The following is a 27,371-nucleotide window of genomic DNA, read 5'->3' on the forward strand; positions in this document are numbered from 1 at the left end:
TCTTTTAAAACAAACCAGAGGAAAAGGTTAATGTGGCTAAAATCTCCAAAGCTGTAATCTTCTTTAGATATAAAGTCAATGCTAATCCCATGTACATTTCAAACGCGAGTGACAAACACACTACCCCTTTATATGCTATCAATTCATTGTCAAAACCAAGCTTTAAACCAGGACAGTAACCAACTAGTGTTGGTAAGAAAACTAAAATAATGCTTTCAGGAGCAATACTCCTGAATTTTATTAGAATCTTCTGTTTCTTGGTCTATGAAAAAGCAGTGTCTTCCCTTTCAATAAATCTGGTGCATACCTTGACAATTACAGTATTCCTTAATTAAGAACCACGGGTCTCATTTCAGTGAAGCATTGCTTTTTCACAAGGCACATCTACACTACAGAATTAATGCAGTTTAACACCACTTTAACTGCCTGATATTTATTGAGGCAACAGTACTGCAGCAGAGAAAGCTCAAGACCTTAGACCAGGGGTCCTCAAACTTTTTAAACAGAGGGTCAGGTCACAGTTCTTCAAACTGTTGGGAGGGCTGGATTATAATTTGAAAAAAGCATGAATGAGTTCCAATGCACACTGCACGTATCTTATTTGTAGTGCAAAAAACACTTTAAAACAATACAGTAATTAAAACGAAGAACAATTCTAACAATATAAACTTATTAGTATTTCAATGGGAAGTGTGGGCCTGCTTTTGGCTGATGAGATAGGATTGTTGTTGTTGTTTTTGTGTGTTTTCAAGTCATTTCAGACTTAGGTTGACCCTGAGCAAGGGCCAGGTAAATGACCTTGGAGGGCTGTATCCAGCCCTCGGGCCATAGTTTGAGCACCCCTTGCCTTAGACCTTCCACATAGCTGAATAAAATCCCACATTTTCTGCTTTGAGCTGGAATATATAGCAGTGTGAACTCAGATAACCCAGTTCAATTGATATTGTGGGATTTTCTGCCATGATATTGAGTTACGAGGGTTAGGTCCGTTTGAACATAAGTACACAATGAAAGTTTATTTCAAAAAAGTAAATTTATTTTCAAAAAGTACATACTTCACTCTATTTTTCGACATAGTTGCCAAGTTTGTTCAAACACTTATCATACCTCTGAACCAATTTTAAAATACCCTCTTCATAAAACTTGCCGCCACCAAAAGCCACCAAATCGTCTGTAATCAAAGAAGGGCAACCGGAGCGGTCCTCATCATGGACGTTGTCACGGCCATCTTTGAATTGTCGTACCCACTTAAGCACTTTGCTTTCACTCATAACAGTATCACCGTACACTTCACAAATCTGTCGATGAATTTCTGCAGCAGGCAGGTTCCTTGCTGACAAAAACCGTATCACTGAGCGAACCTCACATGCGGAGGGTGAGCTGATAGTCTTAAACATTTTTAAAGCACAGAACATAACCGTACAGGTTAGCTACAGAGCGGAAACTGAGCACAGTTGTTCCCGAGGCATGCCGGTACACGACGCACGCGCTCATTGCGGTATGCGTATGAACTACTAGTGTCTACAACAAAACGGACCTTACTTTAAAAATACCCCTCGTATATGACTGTGTGGAAGGGCCGTTTGTCAAACTTCAGCTTCCAAGCTCCGATAGCATTGAGCCATGGTAGTTAAAGTGGTATTAAACTGCATCAATTCAATAGTTTAGTTAGTGAGCACTCATGCCATGCCCTGAAACTGGCTCAATCAGACATTGAATGCTCCGTCAAATGTAAAAAGGGGAAAGACAGTGTGACAGGTTCTACTTTGTATGCTGGGTGGCCAAATTGGTACTAATAGCTGCTGTGGACAAGATATCTCTGCAAATACAGAAAGACTTAGGCCCCATCCACACAACTGAATAAAATACAACATATTCTGCTTTGAATTGGAATATATGGCAGTGTGGACTCAGAGAACCCAGTTCAAAGCAGATATTGGGGGATTTTCTGCCTTGATATTCTGGGTTATATGGCTGTGTGGAAGGGCCTTTAGTTCTCATTCCTTTTCTGCGTTATTATTATCATTATTTTGCAGTGATGCAGGGGAGAATGGAACATTAAGGCCAAGAAATATGAGAAAAGTGAGGAAATTAGATGTCTTACTCAATTTCTCCATAAAGTCTCCTTTTAATTTGTTTTGCTGCCCATATTCCCCAAGCTCTTTAATAATTTTAGCTACCTACATTGACAGTTCTTTTGAGGACACAAAGGAGACGCATGTTCTGAGCGCAGAAATGCTACAGCCCACCTTGAACCAACAGATAATTTAGTGCTATAGCGTCCCATGGGTGCAAACTTTTAGTCTGTACAAATGACAAGAAGGAGCCTGGGTGCAGTCATAATAAATTAACAAGATTGTGTTTAATGGGGGGAAAGCACACAAAGCTAATATATTAACAGTTTACAAATCTGGATACATTGTTTTTCTATGTTTGTGCATCCTTTTGTTCGTTGTGGCTTTTCCAAAATATAGCCAGTAGATTTCAAGGGTGGAAATCATTTTTCTCTCTAAATCAGATTTCCAAGTCTTCTCTCGCACCCCCCAAATCAGAAACAAATCCTCTAAAAGATGACTACCCAGCAAAACAGAACCAGTATTTTTCAGCACAAAAAGAAAGGATGCTTTCTAAGATGTTTAAAAAGCCGCAGTGAAGAAATGTTGACTTCCCATATAATTCTACATTTCTGTTGGAGACAATAAATAGCAGTCACACTACTATTTAAGAAAAGTGTGAGTATGGAACTATAGCAGTAGTTCCCAACCTTTTTTTGACCAGACTACTTTGACAAAGGACCACTATGACCAGGGACCACTTTCCAAGATCAGTACCAAGAGGATTACAAATCAGTTTTTGGTCAACTTTAGATTCGGTTTGGTTATCTGGGGTGCTGATTCAGAAAATTGCATTGGATAGACCACATCAGCTCTAGTTTTTGGTACAGAACACACGCCAACCCGTAGTCGGCATCTGCTTGCCAACATAAAACCATATTTAATAATCTAGAGCTGATGTGACATATCCAATGCAATTTTCTGAATCAGCACCCCAAATAACCCCAGGAACAGGCCTAAAAACAAAAATACTAAGGTGTCCCCGCTTCCAGGTGCCACATGGAATGGCTCCACTCAGAAGGGGGGGGGGGGAGGAGAAGAAGCAGCAGTCAGGAAGGCTTGTTGGCGCACCTTTCGTGAGTAGTCATCCTCTCCCCTCCTGACATCCCTGTTTCGCAAGACCAGTCATTGCAACAGTGTAGTAATGGTGAGGCTGCGGACCATATTATAGTTTGGGGACAACTGGTGTTCCACTGACCACAGGATGGGAACCACTGAACTATAGTAATAAGGAGTCTTCAATCCTTGTTTTTCAGAGTAAAAACCTTGATTAGGTAACTAGAATTTGTGTCTCAAGAAAGAGATACAAATCAATATAATACTAGTAATATTATTTCACATTATGTACTAGTCACTGTTATCTTCATCAGTTTTGTATCTTTTCCATGTTGCCCATGTAAAGAATGAAGTTTTGAGTTTTATATTGTTTTGATAGTTTTATGTTTATGTTGTTTACTCTGTATGTATTGATGATGTTACTTGAAAACCGCTCTGAGTCCCCTCGGGGAGATAAAGCGGTATATAAAAAAACAGTTTTACTGTCGTTGTCTGTGAAAAACAATCTAGAATTCTGTACAAGAATGAAAGTACACAATTTAAGTCTGGGAAGTAACTTGGGTCTCCCTTCAATTTTCCTCCAGTCCACAGTCCAATGTCTATAGCACAAACCCCAATCTGGAACTCATCAATGAAAGGTTATTACAGTTGTTGCTCCACATTTGCAGTTTTGACTTTTCTGGATTTGATTATTCATGGATTTGATTAAAAATGTTTTCTCTGGAAATCTCTAGATCAGTGGTTCTCAACCTGGGGTCCCCAGATGTTTTTGGCCTACAACTTTCTAGGAGTTGTGGGCCAAAAACATCTGGGGACCCCAGGTTAAGAACCACTGCTCTAGATCATCCAGTGTGGCTTTATCTTCAACTTCCTCCTGAAAGACCTAGAGACTTCTAGAGAGAACACCTCTAGAAATTGATAAGTCCTCCAATGTGATTCTATGGCCAGCTTCCAGTATATAAATATGGTAAATAAATAAATAAAGGTGAGATCTCAGATTTTTTTGAATGCTATTTCTATATTTGCATTTTTTTTTCATTTTCACTGGGTTCTTTTTGTCTCTAATCCCAGAGAAGGCTGACTGTAGGTTTTAAAAAGACCATATTTTTATTGCAGGAGTGAAAGATTTCCCATTGTTTGCTTAAACGTAGCCCAGATGTGCAATATTCCTGAAGGTTTTCAAATCCAGAAAAGGAACTATACACAAAAGGGGGGAAGGAGGGAGAGAGGAATTTAACGCTTTTACTTCTGAAAAATAAGGTAGGCAAGTTGTTGCTATTAGCAACCCATATTCCCCTTCTCGCCCAAAGCGGAGGATAAGGGCAGCCTCCAATCCCCAAGCAGATGTCCCAAAAGATTCAATCCCCAACAGTGGCAAGTTGTGCTCGGAGTACAGAGAAACACTCTTCCCTCTCACAGATGCACATCCACCACCTGTACGACTCACGTAAAGACCCCAAAAGGTGCAAGGATCCACCTGTCTTTTTTTCCCCACAGCAACCCTGAAATCACTCTGGATAATGAAGCGGCACAATACAGCGGGAGCCGTGTGAAATGCAGCACCAGAATGCTCTCCCCCCAGCCGGCAGCCCCTGCAGCAGAATGGATTACATCATCGGTTTGCGGAGCTGAGCCAGTGAATACGCTTGAAACCCAGCACCCAGCCAGATGGAGCTGCTTTGCCTCTCTGCCTGTTATCACCTGCCTCCCACCTTATGAGTCTGAAAAATGTCGCAAAATTAAAAAAAGATCTCTCGTGTCAGAGCTTCCACCCAACTCTCTCCCTTTCCGATACTGTCTGCAGATGTCAGAATAACCCGTATCTTTCCTCCTCCTCCTCTTTCTCTCCCACCCCAAACAAAGCACAGAAGGAGAGCAACTTCTACCTCTTGCAAGCTTCACAGATGGCACCGCGCAATGTGAAAGATGGAAACTATAACCTGGTTTTTGAATGAATACAAAGAAGTCGGGAGTGGGGAGAAATGGCACGCTTTAATGGGGTGCATATAGGTCACACCTGTTCTCGTTTGTCATAAAATCTGCTTCACTACTCCTAGGGAAGGCAACGCCACAGCACCAAGGCTTATGCTGCTCGGATACGCACCAAGAATTTTTTGGTGGCACCTCCCTTTGTTACTCAGCGCAACCAGCTGCTTTACTCTCATTGTGCTTTGCCTATAACTTGGCGTTTGGTCCAGCTATGACATAAGAGGCAACAAGGAAACACCCATTTTCCAGCAATTTGCTCTATGAATGCAGTCGACTCGCGCCGACTCAATAATCTGGGAATGCACAAAATGAAATGTCAATATGCCTTGATTACATCCAAACTGGACTATTGCAATGCGCTCTATGTGGGGCAGCCCTTGAAGACAGTCCGGAAATTTGAACTGGTACAGCAGACGGCAGCCAGCCTCCTTAATGGAGCAAACTATAGGGAGCATACAGCACCCCTATTAAAACAGCTTCATTGGCTGCCGATAAGTTGCAGAGCCAAATTCAAGGTGCAGGTCATGACCTATAAAGCCCTAAATGGTTCGGGAACCGCCTATCTCCGAGATTGCATCTCCTTCTATGAACCGGCACAAGCTCTAAGATCTTCCAGGGAGGCCCTCCTCTCAGTCCCACTACCATCTCAAGCGCGGCTGAAGTTTGAACTGGTACAGCAGATGGCAGCCAGGCTCCTTACTGGAGCAAACTATAGGGAGCATTCAGCACCCCTATTAAAACAGCTTCATTGGCTGCCGATAAGTTGCAGAGCCAAATTCAAGGTGCAGGTCATGACCTATAAAGCCCTAAACTGTTCTGGCCCCGGCTATCTCCGAGATCAAATCTCCTTCTATGAACCGGCACAAGCTCTAAGATCTTCTGGGGAGGCCCTCCTCTCCGTCTCACTACCGTCTCAAGCGCGGTTGGTGGTGACGAGAGAGAAGGCCTTCTCTGTGGTGGCCCCCCATCTCTGGAACGCCCTTCCAAGGGAAATGAGACAGGCCCCATCCCTCCCCTCCTTTCGAAAGAGCTTGAAGACCTGGTGGTTTCAACGAGCCTTTGAAAACTACCAGTTCTAACTCAGCCCCATACATTGTCTAATACGTCCTTATGCTTCCTACCAGTTACCCAGATTCTTTCCTCTAATCAGCCCCAGAATGAACAGCCACAGACCCGTACCTAATATTATTGTTGCGTGCCATAGCACTGCACTTAATTCCCGGGCCCCCTAGAATTTTTGGGCTAGCACAAATCTTGGCCCGGCCTTTTAAATTTTTAATAGCCTTGAACAGGCAGGATTACTTTTAATATATGTGTGTTATGGAGACAATTTTTATGCTTATATTTTGTTTCTTAATCTTATGGTTATGTTGTTTGTACTCTGTATGTTTTGTAATGTTATTTGGGAACCGCTCTGAGTCCCCTCGGGGAGATGGAGCGGTATATAAAGAAAGTATTATTATTATTATTATTATTATTATTAAATGGGAGTCCTTACCTTTCAATTAATCATGTGTTGCTTGGAAAAGCCACAAGGCACGTGAGAATTTGTGCTTTTGTGAGATTCACCCCTGCTTTGCAAAGAGCTATCCAAAGACAAAATATGCTGTGTGTACATGAGTGATTACACTTTAAGACATCAGAACTGCCATGAACTTTTGAGCCATCCCTGCAGTTTTTCTCTTTCTTCAAGCATCCTTAGGCTGTGTCTACCAACCATTTCTGGCAAGTGCAGATTTTCAAGATTTTTTTAGACCTAGGGGGGCCCTTGTGGGATGTTCTCTTTTCTATAGCCACTGGAATGATTTGATCTTACTAGTAGTGGAGGGAAAGCACAGCATGAAAGGTCACAAGCATTGCCTTCTGCTAAGGTCATCATATTTGGAGAAGCAAAATAAGGCACATTGATTGAACCCAGGGGTCCTCAAATTTTTTAAACAGAGGGCCAAGTCGCAGTCCCTCAAACTGTTGGAGGGTCGGATTACAATTTGAAAAAACTATGAACACTGCACATATCTTATTTGTAGTTCAAAAAACACTTAAAAACAATACAATAATTAAAATGAAGAACAATTTTGACAAATATAAACTTATTAGTATTTCAATGGGAAGTGTGGGCCTGCTTTTGGCTGATGAGATAAGATTGTTGTTGTTGTGTACTTTCAAGTCATTTCAGACTTAGGTTGATCCTGAGTGAGGGCCGGGTAAATGACCTCTGAGGGCCGTATGTGGCCCCCGGGTCATAGTTGGAGGACCCCTGGACTAACCAATCACTGATGACTGCCACTTTAAAGTTGTTTATATTTGCCATCAAGTCATTTCCAACACACAGCAGCCATGACACGGTATTTTGAGAGGTGGTTTCCCTTTGCCTTCCTCTGAGTCTGAGCGTGTGACTTGCCCAAGGTAACCCACACAGCCATATAACCCAGAATATCAAGGCAGAAAATCCCACACTATCTGCTTTGAAATGGATTATCTGAGTCCACACTGCCATATATTCCAGTTCAAAGCAGAACATGTGGAGTTTTCAGCTGTGTGGAAGGGGCCCCAATGTGTTTCAATGACAGAGCAAGGACTCAAACCCTAGTCTCCAGAGTTGTAGTCCAGTGTTCAAGTCACTACGCCACATTGCACTTGGCACAATTAATGTTCTTGTTGTATAAGCTGTGATAGTTTCTGCTAGGGATAGAATCATAGAATCATAGAGTTGGAAGAGACCTCATGGTCCATCCAGTCCAACCCCCTGCCAAGAAGCAGGAAACTTTTATTCAAAGCATCCCCAACAGATGGTCATCCAGCTTCTGTTTAAAAGCCTCCAAAGAAGGAGCCTCCACCACATTCTGGAGCAGAGAGTTCCACTGCTGAACAGCTCACAGTCAGGAAGTTCTTCCTAATGTTCAGATGGAATCTCGTTTCTTGTAGTTTGAAGCCATTCTTCCGCATCCTAGTCTCCAGGGCAGCAAAAACAAGCTTGCTCCCTCCTCCCTATGACTTCCCCTCACATATTTATACTCAGCTATCATGTCTCCTCTTAGCCTTCTCTTCTTCAGGCTAAACATGCCCAGCTCTTTAAGCCGCTCCTTATAGGGCTTGTTCTCCAGACCCTTGATCATTTTAGTTGCCCTCCTCTGGATGCATTCCAGCTTGTCAATATCTTTCTTCAATTGTGGTGCCCAGAATTGGACACAGTATTCCAGGTGTGGTCTAACTTCTAAGTCAGTGATTCTCAACCTTCCTAATGCTGCGGCCCCTTAGTACAGGTCCTCATGTTGTGGTGACCCCCAACCATAATATTGTTTTCATTGCTACTTCATAACAGTCATTTTACTACTGTTATAAATAATAATGTAAATATCCAGGATACATTTTCATTCACTGGACCAAACTAGGCACAAATACCCAATACACCCAAATGTGAATGCTAGTGGGGTTGGGGGAGGATTGATTTTGTAATTTGGGAGTTGTAGTTGCTGGGATTTATAGTTCACTTATAATCAAAGAGCATTCTGAACTCCACCATCGATGGATTTGAACCAAACTTGGCTTCCATGAACAATGGAAAACACTGGAAGGTTTTGATGGGCATTGACCTTGAGTTTGGGAGTTGTAGTTCACCTATAACCAGAAAGCACTGTGGACTCATGCAATGGTGGATATGGACCAAACTTGGCACGAATACTCAATATGCCCAAATGTGAACACTGGTGGAGCTTGGGGAAAATAGATCTTGACATCTGGGAGTTGTAGTTGCTGGGATTTATAGTTCATTACAATCAAAGAACATTCTGAACTCCACCAACCATAGAAATGGCTCAAACTTCCCACATGGAATCCCCATGACTATCGGAAAATACTGTGTTTTCTTATGGTGTTTGGTGACCCCTCTGACACCCCCTCGCGACCCCCTCAGGGGTCCCGACCCCCAGGTTGAGAAAAACTGTTCTAAGTTGCACTGCATTTCAATGGCAACAATTTTAATTATTTAATAATATTTATTAACACCAAAGTTGCTCTGGTTATGCCAGCAATATCCCAAAACAAATGTTATTGTTTGTTCTAAAGCACAATATCCCATAACCCCTTTTCTTGTGAGCCTTCACAACTTTAATCCTTGAGCTTGCCGGCTGTTTCTGTCTCATAGTGGCACCTTTTCACCTCACTTTGTAAAGTGAAATCCAGACCAACCCATCTGCCACACAGGAACTTGCACAGGCTTTCCTTCTTCTTAACCACTAATCCAGAAACTCTCTCTGACACCCTAATATCCCCCAGCGGGAGACAAAGAATAATCAACATAGAACAATGACAAAGCATCCTTCCATTGCATGGGACTGCATGAGTTCTGTCCTTGAGTACTTTTCATATCCTCCTTTTCAGATAAACTGATCACAAGCATACCCAAACTTTTGTCACCCTTCAGAACAATGCTAGAGAAACAAATACAACAAACTTAATTCAGAACCCAAGGAGGACTGACACAACAGTGAGTAGCTAACTATCTTCACTTCATCATATCTGATAGGGCATTTTGTCCAGTGAAGGTTAGTGGGACAAAGAACTGTAGGTATGGCAAAAAGAAAATGCCCAGATATATGCACACACACACACACACACACAAGCTTGAGTATCCAGCGTTGCCCAGGTAATTTGTAATAGTCCATTTTTTAATTGTACAAAATGCATACGGTTGTGGATGAACTACAACTCACATCATGCCAGGTTAACTCCCCTGAAATTTCCATCAGTACTTGAAGATTGTTATGCTAAGCAAGTTTGCTCTAGATGCATCATCGGTGAGGTTCAGTGTGCTCTCTGGCTGTAGGGTAAACTACAACTCCCACAATGGTGAGTCAGTCCCCTCATACTCCTCCAGTAGGTTCGGTTAATCATGGGGGTTCTGTGTGCCAAGTCTGGTCCAGGTCCATCATCGGTGGAGGTCACAGTTTCTCTGGTTTTGGGTGAGCTACAACTCCCAGGCAGGAAGGTCAGTTCCCCCAAACCCCTCCAGTAATCACATTTCAGCATATCAGGTATGTGTGCCAGGTTTGGTCCAGATCCTTTGGTGTTTGGGTTCACAGTGCTCTGTAGATGTAGGTGAACTACAGTTCCCCTAAATCAAGGTGAATTTTCCCCAAAGACCTCCAGTATTTTTAGCTGGTCATGGGGGCTCCGTGTGTCAAGTTGTCTAATTCCATCTTTGGTGGAGTTTAGAGTGCTCATTGATTGCAGGTGAATTATAAATCCCAGTACCTACAACTCCAAAATGTCCCGGCCAATTCCACTCAAAACCCATCAGTATTCAAATTTGGGCGTATTGGGTATGCATGCCAAATTTGTCCAGATCAATCATTGTTTGGGTACATAGTGCACTCTGGATGTAGGTGAACTACAACTCCTATAAATCCCTTCTGTCACATTGGCAGGGCTCTGCCTTATTTAGGTAGAGATGAATCAAACTCCCAGTTTTATCAAACAGTTTAATTAAAACAGCACTTACTGGCTGTTTTAATAGACCAAAATATAAAACACAAAGATAGCACTCAGCTACAGAATAAACAAAAACTGTTAGCAAAAATAACTTTGTAGTCAAAAGGGTCCAGTCCAGTGGTCAAACGCCGAGAGTTCAATAACAAAGTCCAGGGATCAAGAGTCTATACCGTAGTCAAAAGCCAGTCCAAAGGTTCAAGGGTTCAAAGATTATAGGAGACAGGTCAGGATATCGAAAATCCAACAGACCTGGGGGAAAAAACCAGCAGCATCCACCACCAAAATATGACAAATACCTTTCTCCCAAAGATCAGTCCCAAGGTTAGCTCCTTAAATTCAGTAACACCCAGCTGCAAACTATCCCCTGCATGTCTACACCCTTAATTGCTTTTACCTGTAAACTGTTACTTACAAACTACTCAGCCTCTTAGAACTAAGATTTACATTAACCCTTCCATCACCAACTGCCAGGTCTACCACCACCAACCACCATCAACTATGGAACATATGAGACCTCCAAAGACCTCCAGTATTTTTTGTTAGTCATGCGACTTCTATGTGCCAAGTTAGATTGCATGTGAACGATACATTCCAGGACCTACAACTCCTATAAATAATATTGAATTCTCCCCAAACCTCCTCAATATGTTCAGTTGCTGATCAATTCCTCTGTTTGCTTTGTGCCATAGAAAAGAATAGGAAAGGGTTACAGGAGAGGCAGTGGGTGGGGCCATGTAAATTCCACACCAACGGAGAAAGTAAGGAATGCTGGGATGCCTGTGGTGAAGGAAACATAGAGAATCTAGGAAAAATTGTTCCCGTATGAAAGCCTTTACTTGGGTGGTGGACAGGATTGTGTTTGTGGAGGACATTGGCAGGGCTATTGTACATGTTCATGGCACTCACTATAACCTGCAATGTCATTGGAGAAAGGGTCTTTGGTGTCTCCTGAGTAGTGGGAGCTATAGCAGTTTGTGGAGGCAGGAGCTTGTCTGTGTAAGTGGACATCCCAGCCACACACACATACATATTTTCACTTTTATTGTGTGTGTGTGTGTATCTCCAGCTATAAGAACCTTGGGCAACAAGAAGTGTGTTTAATTTTATGTAATCTATTTTTAAAGACAACGTTGTGTTTCGTTTCATCAAATATATAAGCCAAAACCAAACAGCACTGCAATATGTAGACGACTGCACATGTCCAAATTAACCTACTACAAAACAATCTTTGCCAAAATTCCTGCGAACAAAGTCACTGAATGATGGATACGACAATCTCTGAAGCTCTCTCTTTTGCACAAACTACAGCAAACATTTACTTGTTTCTTACCCTTTTCCCTTTCATATTTGTATTTGATATTTTTGAAAAACATAATTACAGGTTATAGATGCTTGGGACCACAGAGAAACCAAACTGCACTTCGGTTCATTGCTCTCAAAGTTTAGTTCATTTCCACTACAGTCTCTTTTTTTTTAATGGACTACAGTAATAACGGAGCAGAGTCCCTAATCACTTAGTAAAAAACAGCCTCATGTATGCCTTTGATCATAAACAGAAGAGACAAGTGTTGACTCCAAAAATGCACAAATACCTAGAAGCTGTCAAACCACTTCTGTGCACAAGAAAGAAAGTAAATTGGGGACCAAGCTCCAGGGGATGGCATCTCACGTCACTTAGCATGGGTGGGCCTTGCTCCAAAGGCTGCTTGTTAGGAACAGAAGTATAATACGCTCAGCAGGCTTGGCAAGGACTCCAGGTAACTAACTGTTCATACTTAGTGCTGTTCACAGCAATACAGTACCAATACAAAACAGATCTAAGCTTGGGAAATGGACAACAACTCTGTGGCTAAAAGTTGGAAATGAACACATTACAAGCGGAGAGAACAAAATGAAAGGAGTAATTAAGAGAGGAATCACTCTATAGAAGTGTCCAAAGAGTTTTAAGTATCCCATAAAGCAGGGGTCCTCAAACTTTTTAAACAGAGGACCAGGTCACAGTCCCTCAAACTGTTGGAGGGCCAGATTATAATTTTTTAAAAACATGAATTAATTCCTATGCACACTGTAGTACAAAAAAAACCCCACTTAAAAACAATACAATAATTAAAATTAAGAGCAATTTTAATATAAATATTAGTATTTAATGGAAAGTGTGGACCTGCTTTTGGCTGATAAGATTGTTGTCGTTGTTGTCTGCTTTCAAGTTGTTTCAGACTTAGGTTGACCCTGAGCGAGGGCTGGGTAAATGACCTTGGAGGGCCGTATCCAGCCCTTGGGCCTTAGTTTGAGGACCCCTGCCATAAAGCATCCACTTTCATGCCAAGAGAAGAAACTCACAATAGATAAGTGAAGTCAGCTATGGTAAGTCAGCAGGTATTAACTGAAATCATTTTTGAAAGAAATAAAGCCAGCAAAATTGCTGGCTCTTACCTTGACAATATATTCAAAACACTAAGTGTAACGAAGGAGCAACAGTGGGGCAATGGGCTAAAGCGCTGAACTGCTAAACTGCTGACCTGAAGGTTGGCAGTTCAAATCTGCAGGACGGGGTGAGGTCCCGCTGTTAGCCCTAGCTCCTGTCAACCTAGCAGTTCGAAAACAAGCAAATGTGAGTAAAGCATAGGGAAACTCAACGGGAAAGTCAATAAGATGCTCCATGCAGTCATGCCAGCCACACAACTAGGTAGTGTCTGCGAACAATGCAGACTCCTCACCTTGGAAATGAAGATAAGCACCTCCCCTAGAGCCGGAGATAAGCACCACCTCCAGAGCCAGAAATGAAAGGAGAAGCCTTTGCCTTTGTCTGTGTATTTGTGTATCATTGTATTTACTGTAACAGATAATTGAATGTTTGCCTATGTCAGTTTATATGCTGTAATCTGCTCTGATTCCCCTTGGGGAGAAGGGCAGAATATAAATAAAGTGTTGTTGTTGTTGTTATGGAAAGCCAAGGTACTATGGCTATGAGGTACCGTCTCGACGGGAAAGTCAATAAGATGCTCCATGCAGTCACGCAAGCCACACAACCAGGAAGTGTCTATGAACAATGCAGGCTCCTCAGCTTGGAAATGGAGATAAGCACCTCCCCTAGAGCAGGAGATGAGCACCACCTCCAGAGCCAGAAATGAAAGGAGAAGCCTTTGCCTTTGTCTGTGTATTTGTGTATCATTGTATTCATTGTAACAGGGAACTGAATGTTTGCCTATGTCTGTTTATATGCTGTAATCTGCCCTGAGTCCCCTCGGGGAGAAGGACAGAATATAAATAAAGTGTTGTTGTTGTTGTTGTTATGGAAAGCCAAGGTACTATGGCTATGAGGTACCATCTCGACGGGAAAGTCAGTAAGATGCGTCATGCAGTCATGCAAGCCACACAACCAGGAAGTGTCTATGAACAATGCATGCTCCTCAGCTTGGAAATGGAGATAAGCACCTTCCCTAGAGCTGGAGATGAACACCACCTCCAGAGCCAGAAATGAAAGGAGAAGCCTTTGCCTTTGTCTGTGTATTTGTGTATCATCGTATTCATTGTAACAGGGAATTGAATGTTTGCCTATGTCTGTTTATATGCTGTAATTTGCTCTGAGTCCCCTCGGAGAGAAGGGCAGAATATAAATAAAGTGTTGTTATTGTTGTTGTTGTTATGGAAAGCCAAGGTACTATAGCTATGATGCTAAAGAGCACTTCAAGAAATGACTAGTTTTTAAACTCCATGCAAAATATGTGTCTTCCTATTAAGAATGAGAGCAATTGCTTCCCATGGTTGTGAACCTGGTGAAGTAAAAAATTATGGTGCATCAAGTTTGTTGTTTTCTCAAAAGAGCATACAATGGTTAGATAATGTCAGAATACAGACTAGCTTTAAATCCTTGGGAGAAAAATCACAAACAAGTTGTGTTGTTCTTTGATTCTGTACAGAATGTCCAAAGCTGACCATTTATTTCTCTTTCCCTTCCTTGTTCAACCAATAGATAGGAGTGTTGTTTCCACATCAAAATGGAAATAACAGGGAAGACTAAAGTATAATTCAAAGTTAACCAACTCACATAAAAGGGGGAATTTGCAATGGCGAAACACAGCAATCACACCGAACATCAATTTTTATGCAAAATGCTGCCTGTAATAGCAACACTGAAATGTCACGAAGACCACATTCTTCTATCTAAGAGATTGTAATAGCACATCCATAAATGTACTTTAAAATCCACCATGTAAGATTGCCAACCTCAAGTGTGGCTTTGAAGCAAGGACAGAAGTAAACTCACAACTCAAAGTAACGTGATGTAGCATGAGTGGTGATGTTACATAAGATGCATTTGTATCATTGTAAAATGTATCTGTGGACCTATTTGGATGTTATTAAAGGGATGTGAATCACAGTTTGGCCAAGAGAGCACCCACCACTCAATTCGTTATCTATTTCCTCACAGGGAATGTGACAAGTCTGCATAAAAGTTCCTGTTGTTGGGGTTCTTGTTTGCATAGAGACTAAGCGACCCTGAACTTCTCTTCTAGCTTGTCACTTTCATCCTGAGGAAAGAAATGATGGGACGACTGGGGTTAGCCACTCAGTCAAACCCAAGTAACTTCTAAACAAAGCTTATGCAGTGTTGAGTCTGGACTGGTTACCAAGTGTAAAATGGTTGATTAGTTTGAATTCGGAGAAGTCTTGAAGCCAGGAAAGGAGGGTAGAGGAATTAGGAGTTAAAGGAGTATTAGGAAGTGACTGTTAAAACAATTGTGTTGTGAGTTGAATAGAAAGGATATTGAAAATTGACATAATTAAGATTGAAAATGAGGGATTACTTAGGTGTCTTCCAAGATCAGTGTACTGGTGGGTCCGTAGGTGACTGTAGAGCCCTATTCTTGATCTGCATCTTCTCCCGCATTGAGCGCATTGGTTTCCAGGTGGAAGGTGGTCTCGGTGGGGGTTGGCTTGATGAGCTTTCCTCTTGGCATGTTTCTCTCTTTCACCCTCCATTCGTGCGTCTTCAAATTCTGCAGCATTGCTGGTCACAGCTGACCTCCAGCTGGAGCGCTCAAGGGCCAGGGCTTCCCAGTTCTCAGTGTCTTATTTTTAAGGTTGGCTTTGAGCACATCTTTAAATCTCTTTTCCTGTCCACCAACATTCCGTTTTCCGTTCTTGAGTTCGGAGTAGAGCAACTGCTTTGGGAGAAGGTGGTCGGGCATGCGGACAATGTGGCCTGTCCAATGGAGTTGATGGCGGAGGACCATTGTTTCAATGCTGGTGGTCTTTGCTTCTTCCAGCATGCTGACATTTGTCCACTTGTCTTCCCATGAGATCTGCAGGATTTTCCAGAGGCAGTACTGATGGAATCGTTCCAGGAGTTGCATGTGATTTTATTTATTTATTTATTTATTTATTTATTTGAACGTATATGCCGCCACTCCCCTGGGGCTCGGAGAGGCTTACAAGAATGGCTAAAATCTAACAAAATTTAAAAGCAATTTAAAACAATTTAAAAACAGCAATATCAAACATTAAAAGCCTGTCGAAACAGGTATGTCTTACATGCCCTGCGGAAAGCTGGTAAGTCCCGCAAGGCACGGACTTCAGGTGGCAGAGTATTCCAGAGTGATGGTGCCACTGCTGTGAAGGCTCTGCATCTGGTTGCTGTTAGACGCAAGGTCTTGACACTGGGGTCTTCCAATAGATCTTGGTCCTCAGAATGGAGGGATCTCTGGGATTGGTAGGGGGTGAGGTGATCCCTCAGATACATTGGCCCCAGACCATGCAAGGCCTTAAAGGTGAGTACCATCACTTTGAAAGTGATCCGGTGCTCAATTGGTAACCAATGCAGCTGTAGTAAGGTTGGTGTTATATGGCATCTCATCGGAATTCCCGCAAGAAGCCGAGCAGCTGCATTTTGTACCAACTTGAGCTTCCAGATCACCGACAGAGGAAGGCCAATGTAGAGGGTGTTATAGTAGTCCAGTCTTGAGATGACCGTGGCCTGGATCACCGTAGCTAGGTCGTCCCTAGACAGGTAGAGGGCCAGCCGTCTAGCCTGCCGCAGATGAAAAAAGGCGTTTCTGCTAACTGGGCCTCCATCGTCAGCAGAGGGTCCAAAAGGACTCCCAGACTCTTTACCAATGATGATGGGCGTAGCGCCTCACCATCTAGGGTAGGCAGCTGGATATCCCCACTGCCTGGTCAACCCAGCCATAGGATCTCCGTCTTTGCTGGATTCACCCTCAACCTGCTGGCACACAGCCATCCAGTAACGGCCTCGAGGCACTGATGGAAACAATCGGGTACAGAGTCCGGTTGGCCTTCCATCTTCAGCACAAGCTGAGTGTCATCGGCGTACTGATAACACTCAAGCCCAAAACCTCGAACCAGCTGAGCAAGTGGTCGCATATAGATGTTAAACAACAGAGGGGAGAGAATGGCCCCCTGAGGAACCCCACAAGATAGAGGGGACCTCTCAGAGACCAGGCCTCCCCTCTCCACTCGCTGTCCACAGTTGTGAAGAAAGGAGGACAGCCAGTTTAAAGCTGTCCCCCTGACTCAAGCTGATGTTCCCCTGATGTCTGTAGACAGTCCACGTCTCGCAGGCATATAACAGGGTTGGGAGGAAAATAGCTTTATAAACAAGCACCTTGGTATCTCTACGGATGTCCCGGTCCTCAAACACTCTCTGCTTCATTTGGAAAAAAGCTGCACTCGCAGAGCTCAGGCAGTGTTGTATTTCAGTGTGAATGCTGACTTTTGTGGGGAGGTGGCTGCCAAGGTAGTAGAAATGACCAACATTTTCAATTGTTACACCATTAAGCTGTATCTCTGGCATTGGAGAGGGATTGGCTGGTGACTGCTGGAAGAGCACTTTGGTTTTCTCAATGTTCAATGACAAGCCGAGCTTCTCATATGCTTCTGCGAAGGTGTTTAGAGTAGCTTGTAGGTCTTCTTCTGAATGCACACAGACGACGTTGTAATCAGCATACTGGAGTTCTATAACAGATGTTGTTGTAACCTGAGGGATAGTGTTGCCACAGTAAACTCCAAGATTGCCATAAGTTGGAAAGAATACGAAAATACACAACGATGTGACAAAATACATATTTCTGTCACACAATTTCTCTTGGGAGAAGGGCAGTGAATTAATTAATTAACTAATTAAATATTTAGATCTGTAGTATGGAATTAGTGACCCAGCACAAACGCTAATCAAGTATTTATGGGCTGGAGAGCAAAGAGGAATTTGATATTATTTTAGAATAACCCAAAGCTGTAAATAATTAAATCTTCTTTGTTCTGTTGATAAATCACACTTGCTGTCATAGAAATGTACAAACAGTGTGTAATAATCAATAACATCAAAATAAGACCATATTCACCTTGGATATTGAAAACTGATTCTATATAAAGATCCTGGTGGCACCCTATATCCAAATAAGAAAGTGTGAAAGTGTGCCTAAAGTGGAAAATTGTAACTTAAGTAGCCAGTCTTAAAGGGAAAAAACTAGATTTTTTTTTAAGTAGCCACTGAAGAAGAACACAGGGAAAATGTAGTACATGAAGCACATAGAACCAGCACACACAACAGATCACTATTTAGCAAACTCACACTGTTTAGCTCTTTTACATTATGCAATAACATCATTCCGATTCTACCATAACCACATCCTATGGATCATAAAGTTTGATAATGCTTGAACTCTCTGGATGAGACCTTCTAAGTCTGATACTTCCTTGATTTAACAGAATATTAGAGCCGTAAAACTGTCAGTGAAAATAATTGTTTAAAGAGTCCTCGTTCTACTCACAGATTATTATTATTATTATTATTATTATTATTATTATTATTATTATTATATCCTGATCTTCTCTACTTCCGTAGAGGGACTCAGACCAACTGATAAGACTCATGAAATTATTTTAAGAGATAGTGTTATGCACACAAAACAATGGCTCAATACCCTGAGAATCTTAAAAAAAAAAACTCTAAATGGCAACAGAGATGCTGGTCATCACCTCCAATTCACTTACTATATTTCACTGTGTAATAGTCGCCAGCGCATAATAGTCACACATTCCACTTTTTTGACCAACCAAAACAGTATTCCAACTAGAGAGCTTCATTTGACTGTCAGTTGAGTGAAGCATCATAGCTCTAACTTTTTCACCATGCAATACTTGCATCCCATTTTTTTCAGGCAAAAAAGGTATAAAAAGTGACTATTATGTGGTGAAATATGGTATTCACACTCAACCATCAATACAAATTGTTTTCAAAAGCATTACTGTTAATTTTACTGACGGAGAATCCAACTTCTTTCAGGAGAAGTCACCTGTTGAGAACTTTCAAATTATACCACAAACCACAAAAACTATAACAAAGCTTCAAGTAATGACCTCTGTCCTGTGGAGACAGATAAAGAACTACTTTCACCAGCTGAGACAATTTTGTTCTAGAATATTGATCTGGGAAGGCATAGATGTACTGCTTTCCTCAATCAGAAATATACATTTTTTTTGTTTCTACGGTTAAGGGGGACTGGACAGCAACTAGTCTGGGAATGTGGACCTGCAATGTTCCTCCGGGAGGGTAGTGATTCCATCTGGACTTCCTTTATGGACCACCAAAGATTTGGAAATCTGCTGAAAAAATGCATCTTTCAAAGGAACTTTTGGCAGAGAAGAAGGATTTTTTTTTTAGTGTCTTTGAGCATTTAGATGGAGGACCATCTACATGACCCAACAATGTGATGTGGCGGCAAAAAAGCCGATTTTGAGCTGCATCAATAGGAGTATAGTGTGTAGATCCAGGGAAGTCATGCTACCCCTCTATTCTGCCTTGGTTAGACCACACCTGGAATATTGTGTCCAATTCTGGGCACCACAATTGAAGAGAGATATTGGTAAGCTGGAATGTGTCCAGAGGAGGGCAACTAAAATGATCAAGGGTCTGAAAAATAAGCCCTATGAGGAGCGGCTTAAAGAGCTGGGCATGTTTAGCCTGAAGAAGAGAAGGCTGAGAGGAGACATGATAGGCATGTATAAATACGTGAGAGGAAGTCATAGGAAGGAGGGAGCAAACTTGTTTTCTGCTGCCCTGGAGACTAGGATGCGGAAAAATGGCTTCAAACTACAAGAAAGGAGATTCCACCTGAACATTAGAAAGAATTTCCTGACTGTGAAAGCCGTCCAGCAGTGGAACTCTCTGCCCTGGAGTGTGGTGGAGGTTCCTTCTTTGGAAGCTTTTAAACAGAGGTTGGATGGCCATCTGTCGGGGGTGTTTTGAATGCAATTTTCCAGCTTCTTGGCAGGGGGTTGGACTGGATGGCCCATGAGGTCTCTTCCAACTATATGATTCTATGATTCTGGGATTCTATGACCATGTGTATGCCTTGCAGCTCTCATCTGGGAGGGCTTTCTTCCAGAAGGCCACTATGGTGACCATGTTTCTAACTGAATTTGCAACAACTCTCTACGGGACCACAACTCTCTACAGCTGAAGGTGTATGAGGTGATGCATTCCCTGAGCTAGGAACAATTTATTCCCTAAGGAGGAATGTTTCTCAAGGAGACAAAAAAAGAGCTAGATTTCCTTTTGTGCTTGGTCCTGTCAAAACAAAATGTCACTGCTGTATATACATCTGAGGCACTATCATTCTTTCTTCCAAGAGAACATGGATATGTGCAGAAGGAAAAGATCACCAGATCTTGTGCCCTATGGAAGGCTGAGTTTATTTTTGGGCAGTGGTTCTCAACCTGGGGTCCCCAGGTGTTTTTGGCCTTCAACTCCCAGAAATCTTAACAGCTGGTAAACTGGCTGGGATTTCTGGGAGTTGTAGGCCAAAACACCTGGGGACTCACAGGTTGAGAACCACTGGTTTAGGGGGATGGGCGAGATCTGGACAAAGGATAACTAGCTGAAAAATCATCCTGATGAAGGAACTATAGCATCTTGCCAATGTATCTAAATTGAATAGCCAAGCTTCTCTGTATTCTTCTTTTTTAGCTTCTTCTGAAGTTACTCTTGCTTTTTTTCAGAAGGGGTTTGGATTTGCCTGCTTCAATAGAGGCAGGAAGTAGGACTAGTGACATCAAGAGGAAGCCTGTATATGCTATGATTCCCCTTTGGATATACAAAAATATATTTTTTCCTGCCAAGTCTTTCCCTCAACGGAAGGACCAAAAACTGTTCTCAAAGATCTCTAGATTTCAAGGTTGGCTATAAGTTCTACCAAAAAGTTAGATTATAAACTAGAAATTTAAACTGGGATTTTTCCCCCAGATATGTTGGATTCTCAATGGAAGCATGTTTTGTAACCATGTTTTGAAAATCAAGGCACCATGTCAATGAGCAACAATATTTTAAAACATGTTTATTTTTCAAAGAATCTCATGGACATTTTACGCCTATTCTCAATGAGAAAGGATGCCATGAAGATGGACTTAAAACCTTAACTTTTCCCACTGCTCATACCACTGGAAGTATTATTGCTTTGAGCCTGCTGTCTCTTGAACAGTATGATGAATGCGCTCCCATCTTCTCCTACCCCCGTGAAAAGAAAGACTGCTTGTAAACAATAGTGCTCAGCTCTACTGCTGGTCAACAAGAGCAGCAATTATTTGACTATATGAAACAAGAATGGGCCCTGTTAGCAGCTGTCACTTGTTAAGTATTTTGCAAGAGCAGCTGAATTTTCATTAACACACTTAAGCCCTCCATCTGATCCTAGTTTTCAGGCAACCACTTAGAGATTTCATCACCAACTCACAGAGGTTACCCTGACCAAGACACAGAAGTCAGAATTTGAAGAGCTGCCCACTTCAATGGCTGTGTACAACCCCACATCCATCCCATTTCATTATACAAGGCTAATTTTAACACTCGGAAGCTTTGGAAGTAGGATTACTCAACCAGGGTTTTCTAGAAACCCAGTGTTCCATGCGAGTTCCTCAAGAGATCATGACTTGGGGGGGGGGGGTCAACGTTTTTAGTTGTAGACATAATTAGGGGATTATTGGGGGGGGGGGGGGAGAGACTTCTTGGGACCTGGAAATTACTTCAAGATTTTCTCTAGAATAAAATGGTTGAGAAAGAATGAATTACATTGATGTTTTTAGAAGTATGGGTACAGTTCTATATGAGAGAAATAAATAACTAAAATTAATTAAACTCAGGGCATTTGAAATGAAATTAAGGATGTGCAATAAAGCAAGTCACTAAGTGTACCAAAATGGACACTACTGAGGACAGAAAATAAATAGAAGAAACTATGAACAAGAAGCAAATAATTATCGTTATAGCTAAAGAACCATTTACACCAGGAATGGGCAAATCCATGCCCAGGGGCCAGATGCAGCCCCTTGGGCTCTTTTCTCAGTCCTTTCTCTCTCCCAGCATCCTATCCTTCCTTCTCGCTTTCCTTCATCACCTCCCTCTTTCTCTTTCCATCCTTCCTTCCCTTCCACTCTTTCGTCCTTCATCCTTCCCTCTTTCTTCTCCTGCCTCACTCCCTTTCTACCCTTCCTTCTTTCCATCCTCCCTCCCTTCTCTTTTTCCTTCCTCCTTTTCTCCTTGGGGATGTTTAGCTGGGAGAAGAGAAGGTAGAGAGGGAACAGGAGAACCATGTTTCAAGATTTAAGTGGTTGTCCCATTGAGAAAGAGGGGGGAAACTGACTTTTTGCTACTCTAGAGACCAGGGCACGAGAGAGCAGTGGTTTCAAATGTGGGGAAAGAGATTTGACTGAAAAGATTAGGAAGAACTTCCTGAGAGTAAGAGCTGTTGGAGAGTGGTGCAGGCTGCTTCGGAGTGTGGTGGAGTCATCTTCTCAGAAGGCTTTTCCACAGAGGCTTTGATTGTGCCTTCCTACTTGGCAGGGACTTCGACTGGATGGCCCTTGGGGGTCTCTTCCAACTCTAGGTAATACAGGGTCTAATCCAGGGGTCCTCAAACGTTTTAAACTGAGGGCCAGGTCACAGTCCCTCAAACTGTTGGAGGGCCGGATTATAATTTGAAAAAGACATGGATGAATTCCTATGCACACAGCACATATCTTATTTGTAGTGCAAACAATACTTTAAAACAATACAATAATTAAAATGAAGAACAATTTTAACAAATATAAACTTTTTAGTATTTCAATGGGAAGTGTGGGCCTTCTTTTGGCTGATGAGATAGGGTTGTTGTTGTTGTTGTTGTTGTTGTTGTGTGCTTTCAAGTCATTTCAGACTTAGGTTGACCCTGAGTGAGGGCCGGGTAAATGACCTTGGAGGGCCGCATCCGGCCCCCGGGCCTTAGTTTGAGGACCCCTGGTCTAATGGATATACTTTTTTCTCCCGTCCACCATCTCATCCTGACCAAGGCCAACCCTTCTGGAATTCAAATGTTTCTTGTCTTTCCTTCACTTTCTGTCTTCAAAAGAGATAGGGCAGGGAAGGACTTGTGGACAGCCCCTCCCTCCCGGCCCACCCATGCCATTCCGGCCCACTATGCAGTCCACAAATTAGAAAATCTGGTCATGCGTGATCTATACTCATAGGAGTATCGAATCTACAGTACATGCCTGAAGCTTAAGATTGCATTGGAGGCCATATTTTCTGATTCATCCATGACAGCTATTACTACCTTGGAAAGCTGTGGAAAAACTCTGAAGGGACATATCCATGCCACTCTGATGGCATTTGAAATCCTTTTTAAAAAATCAATGCAAGTTTATGTGACTTCACTGCAATATATTTTACATGCTGATATTTCAATATCACTCATTTTTATTGTGTAAATATTTTGCGTTGTATTAGACTGATATTGTACACATTGGTTTGTAAGCTGTCATGGGAGGGGGAGTGAAACTCCTAAATGATAAAGAATAAATCTATTAAATGGACATACTCTAAAAAAAACAGAGAGGTAATTCAAGGTACAGTAAAATTTAAAGCTGGAAATATAGGGAAAATGTCTAGATACAATCACATGAAGTGGCAAAGGAAGGAGAGGTGTTGCCTGCAAAACAACTGTGTAAGCTACTGACGTCAAATCTATAAATACACAAAAATGACCACTAAAAACTGGTTGTGAAAGCTACAGAAGTGTGGTAAACTATCTGATGTCACTAATATTTGGCTCAGCAATCCTAGCGTCAGTGATTCATGTTAATATGCATTAAGGTCAGGACTCATGAGTCCTGATAGAATGGGAAAAGATTAAAAAGTAAATCACTTTAATGGAGGCTGGTGGTGAAGTCAATATTTTTATTTAGCATTTGGGGAATTTTCAGTCGGAGAGTTTTCCAGTCTAAGCAGCCACTCCACCAAAGAACACTGCTGTGTTGCTCTTTTTCAAACCTGTGTTTTAATATCCCCACAAGGTTATAAGATGGCAAAGATGAAGCAAATATTGCATCAACCCTGAGATAGCCATTTATAGAGTTGATCATTTCCTAACTGTTTTCTGTCTCGTATAACAGGTCATTAAAATGATGCCCACTTCCAGTCTCAAAGGGCTCTAGGTTTCCATAAATGAGTTCTATTTTTCCTCCTCAATGTACAGTATTAAATCTTGAAACAGAAATGGAAACTGAGGTCACGAAGCAGGCATTTTCTTCTGTAGCTTTCCCCCACAAATGCCTTTTTAGAAGGATCAACAAAAAGGTTACCAAGAAACAGTGTCAAGTAAGAATATTGCCACCATCCTCTAAAATTAGCATCACATTCACACCTTTTAATCCAAGCCAAACTAAACACTAGACCAGACTCCTTTACTGGGCCTGGTACGTCATTCCTTGGGGGGGGGGGGGGTATTCCTATGAAGAAAGTACAGTGGCTCCCCAGTACTCCCAAGTGAACATCATGCCCATATATACAAACATATATATTTGCATCAATATGTCCAATTCATAAGTAGTAAGTAGTAGTAAGAAAGTAGTCCAATTCATATTGTAAATTCCCTGGAGCAGACACATTTCTTTCAGAATACAGTAGAGTCTTGCTTATATAATGATTTTATCCATAATGTGCTTTTAACAGAAACTTTCAATAAAGATAATAATAACAACAACAATAATAATAAACAGTAGAGTCTTGCTTATCCAATATAAACGGGCCGGCGAAATGTTGGATAAGCAAAAATGTTGGATAATAAGGGGGGATTAAGGAAAAGCCTATTGAAAGCCAAATTACGTTATGATTTTACAAATTAAGCACCAAAACATTTTGTTTTACAACTAATTGACAGAAAAAGCAGTTCAATACACAGTAACGTTATGTAATAATTATTGCATTTACTAATTTAGCAGCATAACATCACAATGTATTGAAACAGATGTGGATCTGGGCAGACAGCAGACTGTGTTGGGTAATGTTATTATTATTTATTATTAACTTTATTTATACCCCGCAAAATCTCTCGAAGGACTTGATGCGGCTTACAAAGGCCAAGGCCGCCGACAACAACATACAATACACAATAAAACTCATAAGCAAATAATAAACATCAAGCAAAACAATAAAACAGTAAAACGATGACACCGTGACGCAGTTAAAACCTAAAGGCTGGGCCAAATGTAATAGACAAAATTTAAAAGTGCTGAACTTGACAGGTAATATGTAGAGGTATTTGGAGGTAGGTGCAATGTGCAGATAATCCTGAATCTCTAACAATCTAATACAGAACATTGGATGTACAAAGGTTGGATAAGCGAGACTCTGCTGTACTTTGAGAAACAACATGACGCTGAAAACTATACACTCAGAAATACTTCTATCTGAAAATATTCAATCCTAGTTTTCTCTCTGCTAGGATTCTTATAATACACAGAATACAATATATTTGCAGTCTGTATGAACTACCAACATCTGCTTGGTATATTGCAAGATTATTGGCTCAAGCAGGTCAAGATGAGCTGCATCCACTGTTAAACGCTAGAGACATTTTTAGGTTCAGCAACATACTACAGTAAATTGCAGCAATCACATATTAAATGACAGAAGACTCTGCTGTTCCAGGATGTCAATCATTAGCATTCTGGGTTTCTTTTTGTTTTTTTACATTCCATATCAAAGTTACAAGTAATGAAACACTTGCTTGCAAATACCAAAGCATAGAATTAACATAAAAAAACATTTAAAAAGTGAAGTCACAGACCAATTTAAGGTTGCCAGCAGAGAAGTTGCACAAACGCACTGCTTCAGCACAAGCACAACTAGGTCAGTCCCAAGCAACAAACCAGCCAAAGCCGATTCCGGCTGAACTGAAATTACCTTCTGCCTTGTTCTTTTCTTGATAAAGCAGATCTTGCAGATACAATATTTCTTCCACCATCTTTGTATATTAGAGACCAGTGATTCCACACCCATATTCCCAAGTGTCACGCATGCATGCCAGTTTCTGCATCTTCATACAAGAGCTCCGTCAGAACATCGGCTTGCTGAACAGTTGCTTTGACTGGATTTACTACCAAACAGGCTTTGATGATGATTGCTTTTAATCCCCTGTAATACCGAGCTGCAACTGTTCACAGCTAGCAAGACATGGCCAGTGCTAGAAGAGAGGCTGATCTGGTATGTGCGTAAAAGGGTTCCAGTGGGGTATCAAAGGGCAGCAAAGAAATCTTAGCGTAGCACCAAAAATAGGGACCACTGCTACCCTAAATCACAGAAATTAAAACAATGCTGAAAAGCACTTTAACTGATTGGAAGGAACTCTTTTCAGTTTAGGTGCAGAGCATTTAGCATGTAAAATATGCTGGTTTTGTAGCAATTTATCCACTAGTTAATCTGCTATAATGCTTTGCCTTAAGACAAACTTTCAGTTATCATTAATATTAAATAGCTAGGAAGCAGACCGCTTTCTGGCAACATCGTTTTACTGCTACAGAAAGGAGTTGTGTGCAATGCTCATTTACATGGTGGTCTATTCAGTTTAGTGTTTACATTATTTAGTGCTACGTTTGTATAAAAACATATTTAAATATAAACCCACAAGCAGTTCTGTATTATGCAAGACTCCTATGGAAGCTAATCAGATTAACAGTTGAGGTTCACCTTAGTTGACAAAGTTTTTACGTTCCCGGGCAGTCCTATAACAGAACATTTGGTACTAGAGGCAGAAATAACACGGAAAGAAGAGGGAAGGGTTTCTACACCACAAAAAAGACCAGTTTCTGCAAACATTTCCTTCAAAACTAAGAATATACAAATGAGAAATGAAAGAACTAGATAAGGGAAGCCAATTCAAAAAACATTTGCATTGTCTGGAGCAGGGCTCCTCAAACTAAGGTCCGGGGGCCGGATACGGCCATCCAAGGTCATTTACCTGGCCCTTGGCTCAGGGTCAACCTAAGACCCGTCGCAAACTAGGTTCCTGCGGGAGAAAACCTTGCTAGCATATCCCTGACGTCATGAGCCTGCGCCTCTCGCCCCGCCCCTTTCTCCACCCCTTTCTCTTTGCCAGCGTGGTTTTTCCTTTGCTAGGGCAGCATTGCCCGCATTTTCTCTCAGTTGGCAGAATTCAACTGAGAGAAAATGCGGGCAATGCTCCCCTAGCAAAGGAAAAACCACGCTGGCAAAGAGAAAGGGGCGGAGAAAGGGGCGGGGAGAGAGGCGCAGGCTCATGACGTCAGGGATATGCTAGCAAGGTTTTCTCCCGCAGGAACCTAGTTTGCGACGGCTCTAAGTCTGAAAGAACTTGAAAGCACACAACAATCCTATCTCATCAGCCAAAAGCAGGCCCACATTTCCCATTGAAA

General features: G+C 41.8%; 1 protein-coding gene across 5 annotated transcripts in view; it reads right to left on the bottom strand.

Moving 5' to 3' along the window:
* Positions 1–27,371, bottom strand: part of TRIO (trio Rho guanine nucleotide exchange factor) — a 373,539-nt gene that overhangs the window by 275,101 nt on the left and 71,067 nt on the right. The window contains exon 1 of one of the 5 annotated variants that reach the window (XM_067467536.1): positions 25,885–26,088. The exons of the other annotated variants lie outside the window; for them this stretch is intronic. Within the exon in view, the coding sequence (XP_067323637.1) occupies positions 25,885–25,945 (61 nt within the window). The 5' untranslated portion in view covers positions 25,946–26,088. Of the gene's footprint in view, positions 1–25,884; positions 26,089–27,371 lie in introns of those variants that run through there. 5 annotated transcript variants of the gene reach the window in all.

This window comes from Anolis sagrei, chromosome 4 (assembly GCF_037176765.1).
Source record: "Anolis sagrei isolate rAnoSag1 chromosome 4, rAnoSag1.mat, whole genome shotgun sequence".
In the NCBI taxonomy this organism is placed as follows: Eukaryota; Metazoa; Chordata; class Lepidosauria; order Squamata; family Dactyloidae; genus Anolis; species Anolis sagrei.